Source organism: Onychomys torridus, chromosome 2 (genome assembly GCF_903995425.1).
Source record: "Onychomys torridus chromosome 2, mOncTor1.1, whole genome shotgun sequence".
Classification (NCBI taxonomy): Eukaryota; Metazoa; Chordata; class Mammalia; order Rodentia; family Cricetidae; genus Onychomys; species Onychomys torridus.
Window position 1 is genome coordinate 65,685,384 of NC_050444.1, and position 10,251 is coordinate 65,695,634.

The following is a 10,251-nucleotide window of genomic DNA, read 5'->3' on the forward strand; positions in this document are numbered from 1 at the left end:
CTCCCAACTCCTGTCCTCGGCTTCCGGTCTGTAGATGAAGGAGACGGTGTGACCAGGGTATTCCCATGGAAAGTGTTAGTAAGTCTCCCGAGCCTACAAAGGGTCCCATAAACATCATCCGTGTCCAATGCACATCGGCTTTAGGCTCTGAAGCAGAGAGCAGGCTCCAGGGCCCTTGGCTGGCTTTGTATTCTGTTTTCACTCCTACCAGCTTATAGTACCATCTGCATGTTACCGGATGCTTTACCCATGGGAGGGACCCCTGACCCCTGCTGACATGTTTGTCCGGTGCCCAGTGCCCTTGCCTGCCCTCGGTGTGTGGAGAGAGTTGAGCAGTCACAAGCTCCCCCAGCAGGCCTGGCCTGAGGGCACAAAAACATCTCTGTGTCAATGTTTGACAAATTTCAGGACCTTTTCTTTCTCCGCAGTGGCCTAGCATCACACACACAGGGCAGTCGGGGAGACATTTATTAATGTGTTACTTAGGACTGGGGTGGCAGAGAGAAGCCTTAGCATGGACCCCAGGAGAGCAGAAAATGGTGTGAGGTGCAGGACATTCCAGAAACTTCAAGGCCATCTTCTGCTATATAGTGGGTTGGAGGTCAGCTGGGGCTACATGCTTCAAAAATAAAATAAAGACCCCAGAAGGCCCAGCTGACACCTGTCAACCCTGAGCACATTATTTACTGGAGCCCTTATGGGTCCCCATAAAAGTCAGTAAAGAAACCACCGTGTTGGCTCCCACCCCAATCTGAGAGCAAGTCACTAAGCAGCTCCATGACCAAAATGAGGCCCGCAGAGATGAAGGATGGGCCTGGGGTCCTGAGATAGTCCTACACTGCCTTCGGGATCTGCATTGCTGGCTGTGAAGTCTGGGCTGGCCTTGAACTCGCAAACCTGCCTCTACCTCCTGAATGCTAGAATTATAAGCATGCATCGGCACATCTTGCTTGGTGTCTCTATTACAAGCACAGTACATACTTATCCCTCAACAAGCCAAGAGGCAAGTACTATTATAATCCCCATCTTACAAATGAAGAAACCGAGGCACACAAATTTTTAATAATTGTTCGTGGTGGTGGAGCTGGCATTCAGCCCCAGGCAGCTGGGCACTACACCTTGAGCTGCACATCCCTCAGGCTAAGCAACCCTGTTCAGTACTGAAAACAACCTTCAATGAAAGTGTTATCCTCTGAAGAAATAGGCCTGGGGGTGCAGAGTAGGGCTCACATGTCATTTCATCAAGGTCAAACAGCCCATAAGGGTTAGAGCCAAGATCCAAACTCAGTCCCATCTGACTGCAAACCCTGGATCTACCCATGACCCAGGGTGCTTTGCCCACCCCCCACCCCCCCTGCTCAGGAACTGCCTCCAACCAGTCAGCAGGTGTCCAGCATGCCTGGGTGGCCTGTGTTGGATTAAACTCCCCACCACAGTTGTGGATTTAATGTAGGGAATCATCCTAAACATTAAAGGTATAATATCTGGATTCAGACCTTCTCCCCAAGCCTCCTGAGAGGTCAAGTTTGGCTTAGAGTTTGCTGTGTTTAATCAGAGGCCTCTGCCTGGGATACTGTGGCTAAAATAGGCCTAGCATGGCTCAATCATGGCTTCCTCCCCTCCTCATTCTGACAGCATACTCAGAGACTCTCACATCCATGGCTACTCACACAGGTCCCTTTTCAGTACGCTCCTCACTCATCCAGGCTCCTAGGGATACTTGGCAGTCTCTCAGGGCCCTACACGCAACCCACACAAACACACCGCCTCTTTCCAGGACAATCGATTACTTTCCGGAGCCACAAGCCCCACCCACATTGGGGTGGCTGAGAGCCCCGCCGCCGGCCCCGCCCCCAGCTCTGGCCCCGCCCCCACTTCCGTCGCTGCGCTCCGGGCCCGGCTGGGTGGTGGTTGCTGCTGCGGATCGTATGAAAATAGCTCGAGTCATGAAGGTGTTCATCACTGGTCCGCTGCCGGCTGAGGGCAGGGCTGTGCTCGCCAAGGCCGCAGAGTAAGCGCCCGCGTCTGTACCGGGACTGCAGCTGAGCCTCCGGCCCGCTGCCCCGTCCACCCGGCGGCGGGTGTTCCCGAACCTCAGACCACCCCCAGACACGCCGCCGGGACTACCTTCCAAGACCTCGGTGCCTGGCAGGCGAGGGGGTGAAACCAGGGCCCCAGAGGCTGGGGCTGGCGCTTTGGGGGCTTTGCTTAGGAGTTGCCAGCTGTGTCTGCAGGGGATGGGCTTGGAGAAAGTTCTCCCGGGTGCAGCTTGCTTCAGGCTATTGGTCTCTAGCTTTCATGGAAGGGAGATTGCCTAGGAGGTAAAAGGTCCAGGCCCTGGATTTTACTCTCTGAGGTTAGCTGGCAGGCAGCAGGGGTCAGGGACTGTGATAGGCACTGACTGGCTCCTTGGATGTTCGGCAGGGCCTTTTGGTCGCTAGCCTTGCCAGGAGCTGTGAACACAAACTTTCAGTCCTCCCAACACCGTGAAGTCAGCCTTAGAATTCCTGCATCACCTATTTGAAAACGCGGGCTAGATGGGCTTGTACCTTGCCCCAGGGTCACTCATCTCCAGGTGGCAGACTTGGCCTTTATACTCAGACCCGTCCCATTGCAGTCTGGCCGCTTCTTGACAGTTTGGGAGACGGTGAGACCCCTTAGGCACTCCGTTCTGATGGGTTGGGGGGAATGTGATTTGTTCGGAATTTTTTCTAGTATAGTACAAACGTTTCCTGGGGACATGTTTTGTTGGGACTTTGGGTCTTGAAGTGCTGGGACAAGTGGGCCTGGGCACCTGCCATCCACTGTCCTGTACCTCCTGCGCACACACACCGGGACTGCTCTGAATTCAGTGGCAAAGGTTTGGAGGAGCACCTCACTCACACTTGGGGCTGCGAAGAAGCACACTACAGTGCTCCCAGGGCTAGGCGGCCTTGAGCTGGCAAGTCCACAGGACAAAGTTTTCTGTTTTGTGAACTCAGAATTGCAACTGGTCATGGAAGATAAGCCCTATTAATCTGATGTAGGACACTACCCCCCCCCTTCACTTCTTTACCCTCCCCCAACTGTCTCCACAGCTGGCTGCCTGGAGACTGTATAGGAGAGAGCTAGCTCTTTTTGGGGTTGAGAGTGGTCCCTAGGACATTCCCCCTTTCAACTTAAGCTCTGCTCTGTCCTGGGGGGCGCTCAGCTCCTGTCAACTTCCCCACTCTGGCAGCCCTTCATTCCCTCCCCCAACTGCACTCCAGATAGTTCTGAGGCCCCACACACCTGACCTTAACTCTGGCCAGCCTAAAGCCATAGCAGGTGGAAGGCCGTGTTTGCCAGCTGTGCGTGCTGTAACATCTGGCCAGCCCCTGCATCCTCTGAGGGGGGCTTCCCTTCCTTTCAGCTGTGAAGTGGAGCAGTGGAATTCAGATGATCCCATCCCCAGAAAGGAACTGGAACAAAGTGTGGTGGGGGCCCATGGCTTGCTCTGCCGCCTCACTGACCACGTGGACAAAAAACTTCTGGATGCTGCAGGTATGTGCCCAGCCAGCCTGGGCAGAATTCTGAGGGGGATCTTGCCCTAGGAGCACATCAGCTTGCTGCAGCTGGCCTTTGAGCTGGTCTTTCTGAGGGCACCCCAGCGGTGGCTCCACATGTCCCCCATCTGGCTTATAAGTTCTTGAGAGGCTTCAAGAGGGCAAAGATCACGTGTTGCACGAATAGGGTGGGGAGCAGAGGAGGGTGCCTTGGGCTCAGAACCTCCCTACTGTGCCATAGCCTTGCTTTGTGACCTTGAGATCTCTCTGGGCCTGTGTGCTGCAGGACAGAGGACCTGGCCCTGTCTGTGCCCAGCACTGATAGGCACCCAGCACATGTGTGCACAGCTGTGGTCCCAGCTCTTGTTCCTGGGTAGGGTGACCATCACCCTGTGAGTCATACTGGGACAGTTTGAGGAAAGCTTCAGCCCCAGCAGCTGCCAGATTCACTCCCACCCATGGCCTTGACCTAGATGCTTAGTGGAGGAGGGCGCATTCGGAGGTTACATCCCAGCCGCCACCTCAGCATCTTTGGAGTGCTCATGGGAAAGCCTTTGGTGTGGGCACAGGGGAGAGCCCTGAGAGGACCCCAGGTGTGCTGTGATTGAGTCCTACACTCCCTGAGCCTCTGTAGGTGGCAGGGGTGTTCAGCTTTATACGAGGGACAGAGTTAACAGCTTGGCCCTTCATCTAAGAAATAATAAGTGGGTGTCCCAGGATTGTCCCCAGAGGATGGCTTTGAATCCCATGAGGACAGACATGTGTGTTTTCTGTACAACAGGAGCTAACCTCAAAGTCATCAGCACCTTGTCAGTGGGGGTTGACCACTTGGCTTTGGATGAAATCAAGAAGCGGTAAATACTCCTGGGGTGAGGGAACCAGAGTGGGCAAAAAGGGTTCTCAGCTTGCTCATGTTGTGTGCCCCGAGAGAGTGCAGAGTGGCAGATGCTAAAATCACCCCCATCTTCACCAGCCACTTAAACCCAGGTTAGAAGCCATGGGTGACCTCTGACCCCTCCTGTCAGGTTTACTATCCCTTCTGATCCCCATGATATCCTGGAAGTAGAAAAGGCAAGTGTCACCATTTCCCTTTCCAATGAAGAAATCAGGACCATTACGTAGCTTCCTGGTCCAGACCTTGATCTTCCTCCCCATAGTAGGAGATGATGGGAATGGGGACCGGTTACTGTTCTGAGCTTCCTGGCAGTCAGTGCTAAGGAGGAGCAGGGCAACATCTGGGAAGTCACCCATCAGCAGACAGGGGTGAAGGTGCCTGAGGCCTGTGTTTCACTAGATGTTTGGTTCCCAGCGGGATCCGGGTGGGCTACACACCAGGTGTCCTGACAGATGCCACGGCAGAACTTGCTGTCTCCCTGCTACTCACTACCTGCCGCCGGTTGCCAGAGGCCATAGAGGAAGTAAAGAAGTAAGTTGATGGCTGGTGGGAAAGCAGGGGGCCCTGGGTGCCTGGTCAGCCTGGCCAGCCTGGCTCAGATCTGCTCTCCATCTCGAGTGGGAAGAACGCACTCGGCTGAAACAAAGCGCAAGGCAGAGCTGCATTAAAGGGGGCAGGGAGGTCGTGAGAGCCTAGGCTAAGGGGGGGGGGGAGGGGAAGGGATGGGGGAACGACACACAAATTCTGCTCACCTGGGGGCAGTGGAGTGGATCCAGTAGCTTGCTGAACGTAATGCTGCACACCTGCGATGCTGAAATTGACAAGCTGGAGGACTGGACACAGCCTTGGGAGCCAAAGCTGCCCACACACACCACACTATCGAGGCTCTTCAATGTGAGGAGCAGGAAGCTTTCCCGACAGTGCCCAAGGGCGTCATGTGGGGAACACTGGGTACTACTGAAAAAGCATTTTTCCAGGCAGGTGCAAGGGTTCTGGGTGAGAAGCCGGAGTCTGGCCCACGCAGGGCCACAGAGCACACCATGGAGGGCAGCTTTTGTGATGCTCTAGGGTGCCTGATTCTAGAACTTGTTCTGAACCCCAGGTCTTAAGTTTGCAGCCTCTGCTCCCAACTCCCTGGTGGTGCCACCTCAGGTAGATCACCCTCCTGCAGGCTTCCCCATCTACAAAAGCAGGTGTGCTTCTAAGGTCCCTTGTGGCCTCGCTTCCCGTGTCCCCTGTTGGCTTCAAAAGAGCTTTTCTGTTGTTGGCCACTCTTGCCCTATGACCTGGAGGCAGGGTTAGCTTCAGAACAAGGCCAGGAGTGCCCAGTATGGGCTCCCCAGGCCCCTCCCCTCTTCCCAAGGTCAGGCTAATCATCGCCTCCTCCCCACAGCGGCGGCTGGAGCTCATGGAATCCCTTATGGATGTGCGGCTACGGACTCTCGCAGAGCACTGTTGGCATTGTGGGGCTCGGGCGCATAGGTGAGGCTCCCACCACCTGCTCCCCAACCTTTTCCTTTGGGTTGAGTCTCCAGTGCCATGGGCCTGGACAATGGGTGTCCTTTGGGGAGGCTGCGTGTGCAGCTAAAATAAAAAAAAAAAAGCAAGCTCAAGAGGTTCCAAAGAACTCAGCTGGCTCACAGGAGCAATTTGCAGAGAGCCAGGGTTCTTTTGAGTTTGCTAAAGAACATGAAGGCTATATGGTGCGGGGCTGGCCATGGAAGTGGTTTACTGTGGGAAAGCCCACACTAACCCTGGACCCCAGTTCTGGAAGGCAGGCTACTTCCCATTCTGCCGTTGCAGATAGGGGTCCCCTCTCCTTCAGTGTTGTCATTTCAGAAGCCTGGAAGAAGGCTAGGGTGCTGTCACCCTGCCTGTACAGAGGCAGCCGGGAGAGTGGGGGCGGAAGGGGGGGTTACCTGTCTGGCCAGCCAGCAATCCTTGGAGCTTCTTGGAGGAGTCCAACAACCTGGGGTGTGTTGGAGGTCTGAGGACCCAGTTGTCCAAACTTGTTGGCAGTAGCATGTATGAAAAACTCTTGTAGGTCAAGTTGGCAGTAGGGCTGTGTTCCCAGAAGTAGAGAATTCAGGAGAGAGGGAACCTCTTGACCCCCTGTCTTCAGAGGTGCCACATCTGGTTCTTGGAGAAAGTCAGCAAATGGCTCTCAAGATGACTGGGACTGTGTGAAGCTAGTGTAGCCAGTCCACTTAGAGTGTGGCACTGTCTAAATCCTTGAGAACAGTGTACTGTCTGGGGACTAGTTACATTGGGGCAGCCTAGCTCCACTAAGTCAGAAGGATCCACCTCTAAGGGTCAGTGCACTCCCTCTAGAAGGTGGGAGCAAGCTGTGGACTCCTTTCCTCTAGGTCAGGCGATTGCTCGGCGACTCAAACCATTTGGTGTCCAGAGATTTCTCTACACGGGGCGCCAGCCCAGGCCTCAGGAAGCAGCAGAATTCCAGGCGGAGTTTGGTAAGTGAAACCCCGATTTCTCCTAGAATCTATCTGTGCTCCATGATGTGGTGGTGAGTGTTATTTACAGGCAGAATGCAGGAGCTTGGCGTGTCAGGGGCTTCTGTGACCCTTCTGTGTTATCTAGTCTACCTGCTTGGGACACAGAAGGCCACTCAGGAGCACAGACCTCCATCAGGTGTCCTAGACCTCAAGTTTTCACATCTAGGTGGGGATTCCTAGCAATTGATATTTGTTTCTGCCCATCTCAGAGCTGAGGTTACAGGCATACTCAGGATGTTTTGTGGGTGCCAGGACCTGAACTCTTGCTCTCGTGATGGTTTTAACTGCTGAGCCATCTCTACAGCCCCTCCATCATAGTTTTTGAGACGTGGTCTCTCACTGAACCTACCACTCACTGAAGTGGCTAAGAGTGGCAGGCCTGTGAGTTCCAGGGAGCCACCTGTCTCAACCTCTCCAGGGTTGGACTTACAGCCTTCCCTAGATTTTCAGGTGGGTCTTGGGAATCCAAACTCAGGTTCTCTTGCTTATGCATTGGGCACTTTACTGACAGACATCTCCCTAGCCCACTGATTTTAGAGACAGTTTCACTATGTAGCTCTGGCTGGCTTCCAAGTTAAGGTAGCCAGCCCTCCTGCCTCAGCCTCTAGAGCATTGGAATTCTGATAGTTGCCATCATGCCTGGCATCCTTGGAGTTTCTTTTGTGGGAGGTGGGAGCTACTCCATGTGGTGGCCTCTGCCACCTCATCTTTGCTCACTGGTACTTAGTCTCTGATGAAGCCCTCCCTTCCTCCCAGTGCCTATTGCTCAGCTGGCTGCAGAGTCGGACTTCATTGTAGTGGCCTGCTCCTTAACACCTGCTACCAGGGGGCTCTGCAACAAGGATTTATTCCAGAAGATGAAGAACACAGCTGTCTTCATCAACATCAGCAGGTAGCTGAGGGCTGCCCTCATTTCTGGGTCCCCCAGCACTCCTGGAGAGGGCTGTTCCTACCACTGTGACCTGGATTTGCTGTCCCTTTTGGTGGTGATGAGTGAGTCAAGATGACATGTCAACCTCTGTAAATCAACAGCTCAAATACAGGAAAGGCCCTTCAAGAAATGGGTGAGGAAGGTCGGTCAGCACAGGGCCCAGCCTTCTAGTTCCCTGCAGCAGCCCACCCGTGCTCAGGACTTGGCTCACCACAGTTGTGTGATTCTAGGAGCAAGTCACCAGGGGCTCCCAGCAGACCCACTTCTCTCTGCTATAGAGTGAGGCCTACAGAGTCCTTCAGAGTCTGTTAAGTACTCCCATCCCCCAGTGTTCTGGAAGTCAGGGTTTCCTCCGGAGCCTAGGAAAGCTTATTAGCTGTCACAAGCTAGTAAGTGGCAGGGCTCGAGTCAAAACTAGCATTCATATGCAGAGCACCTTAGAAGTCAGTGCCAGGTGATGAGTGGACAAATACATTCTGTGGGCTGTTCTGCCCTAGAGGTGGCTTGGGTGGAGGGAGTGACTGGGCCCTCAGATCACCATTCTCACTTCCAGGGGAGATGTGGTAAACCAGGATGACCTGTACCAGGCGTTAACCAGTGGTCAGATTGCAGCAGCAGGACTGGACGTGACCACTCCAGAACCACTGCCTCCAAGCCACCCGCTGCTGACCCTGAAGAACTGTGGTGAGAGCCGTTCCCGGTGCAAAAGCATAGCTCCCCTGTGGAGTGCTGAGAAAACTGGCTGTGGAGCTAGCGGAGGCAATGCTAACCCGGAGCGCACAGCAGGGACTGGGGGAGTGTAGGCTACCAGTGACTGGTGTTTAACAGGAATGTGATGCTCAGCTAAGTCTGTCCCAGGGGGACAGACCCAAGGAGAGCATGGGTTTGTTAAAGGAAGGCTGACCACACTCCTGTAGCTACTCATGGGGATAACTCCCCACTCTGAATGGCTATTACCAGCATCTGGAAAAGTGATGACACCACCAGTGTTTACAGCTGGTGTCCGTTATGAAGCTTCTAGCAACCAACGGCCCATTCTTGTTGTGGCTGGAGAGTCCAGCTTTAGGTTTTCCAACATTTGGCTCACCGGCCATTCTGCAGCCTTAGGCTAAGTCCCTTCTCCCTTGTCTGAGGGCCCTAGATGCTTCGGCCCCCGCCCCTCTGTCGCTGTACAGTGGCTCTAGTTTCCTGTCTCCTATCTCCTGCAGGGACTGAGCCGCTGGCTGCCAGGTGCTGCCCTACGGGCTTCTGCAGCTCTGAGACTGTGCCCCTTTACAGGCTCCTGATGACACAGTGCTGGTGCCTCTGGCCCTGGGCCTCGGTGCCCGCCTTTCCTCTCTGTTCAGGACACGGTGGTATTTCTGTCCCCAGACTCACCGAGAGGCATCAGGGCTATGGATGTCCCTCTGCATTCTGGAGAGGAAGCCCAAACATGTTCTTGCTGCCTCTTGAGTGAAGGCTCCCACTATTTCAGCCCTTGGCAATCCTCCTGACCCCATGCCCAGGCCAGCCTGCAAGGAACACTGGCTGTGATGTGAGGGTTACTGTCCACAGCCAGGAAGGCTGGCGCTATCCCATTTCATGTCCTCATGCAGCTCCGGGAGACAGGCAGCTCTTAGAGAGAAATCCCTCATCTGCTCTGCACTGGGATCAGAGGCGCCTGTGCTGCCATCACTCAAGGGGGCAGGGTGTGGTAGCTGCTAGGCTCCTAAGCTGGTGCCTAGGTTCACCATCCAGAGAGGCAACAAGACTCCCTGTTGCCTACCATATTTTTAAGGGTTCAGGTCTTTTGTTTGGATCTGGGTCTCAGCATTTGCTCCGCTGAACCCCAACCTGAAGGAATGGTGTTCATAGGGCACTGAGTCCTGACCCTAGTTCACTGAGCCTGTGAGGACACTGCAGAGGTGCAGTGACAGGCACTGAGGTGGAACCTTTGTCCTGTTGACTGGTAGCCTGGGACCAACGCTTCCTTTTTCCTCCAGTGATCCTGCCCCACATTGGCAGCGCCACCTACAAAACTCGCAACACCATGTCCTTGCTGGCAGCTAACAACTTGCTGGCTGGCCTACGAGGGGAGCCGATGCCCAGTGAACTCAAGCTGTAGCCAGACGGGTTTTCCGTGGGCTGGAGACATTTTGCTGGACTTTGGACTCAGGAAAGAGCCTGGAGGAAGTCTCCTCTACTGAATCTGCAGGGGGATGTGGGAACTGGCAAATGGGCTTGCCACACCCAAGCCACAAGCCTGTAATTCTTGCATTAAATAATTTCTGACCCAGCATCGGCCTGTGACTGAGGGCACTAACATAAAGATCATCTCTGAGTTTGCTGGTTGAGCACCTGCTCATCTGCCTGGGCTCTGCTTCCCACACTTCTTTCCCTCGCTGATAA

General features: G+C 54.4%; 1 protein-coding gene across 1 annotated transcript; it reads left to right on the forward strand.

The window, feature by feature from the left end:
* The first annotated feature begins 1,870 nt into the window (after positions 1-1,870).
* On the forward strand, positions 1,871-10,139 carry Grhpr (glyoxylate and hydroxypyruvate reductase). The gene is made up of 9 exons (XM_036178751.1): positions 1,871-2,011; positions 3,392-3,522; positions 4,306-4,378; positions 4,834-4,950; positions 5,813-5,901; positions 6,786-6,890; positions 7,689-7,824; positions 8,417-8,547; positions 9,846-10,139. Exons 1-9 carry the CDS (start codon positions 1,929-1,931, stop codon positions 9,965-9,967), a joined length of 987 nt encoding a protein of 328 aa, XP_036034644.1. The 5' UTR covers positions 1,871-1,928; the 3' UTR covers positions 9,968-10,139.
* The last annotated feature ends 112 nt before the right edge of the window (positions 10,140-10,251 follow it).

What these genes read in the sequence shown, in the direction of transcription:
- Grhpr (XM_036178751.1), top strand. Translation starts at nt 1,929, where the DNA reads ATGAAAATAGCTCGAGTCATGAAGGTGTTCATCACTGGTCCGCTGCCG. An exon ending in GTGCTCGCCAAGGCCGCAGA is followed by an intron (nt 2,012 to 3,391) that starts GTAAGCGCCCGC and finishes CCTTCCTTTCAG; the next exon opens with CTGTGAAGTGGAGCAGTGGA. An exon ending in GCTGACCCTGAAGAACTGTG is followed by an intron (nt 8,548 to 9,845) that starts GTGAGAGCCGTT and finishes TTTTTCCTCCAG; the next exon opens with TGATCCTGCCCCACATTGGC.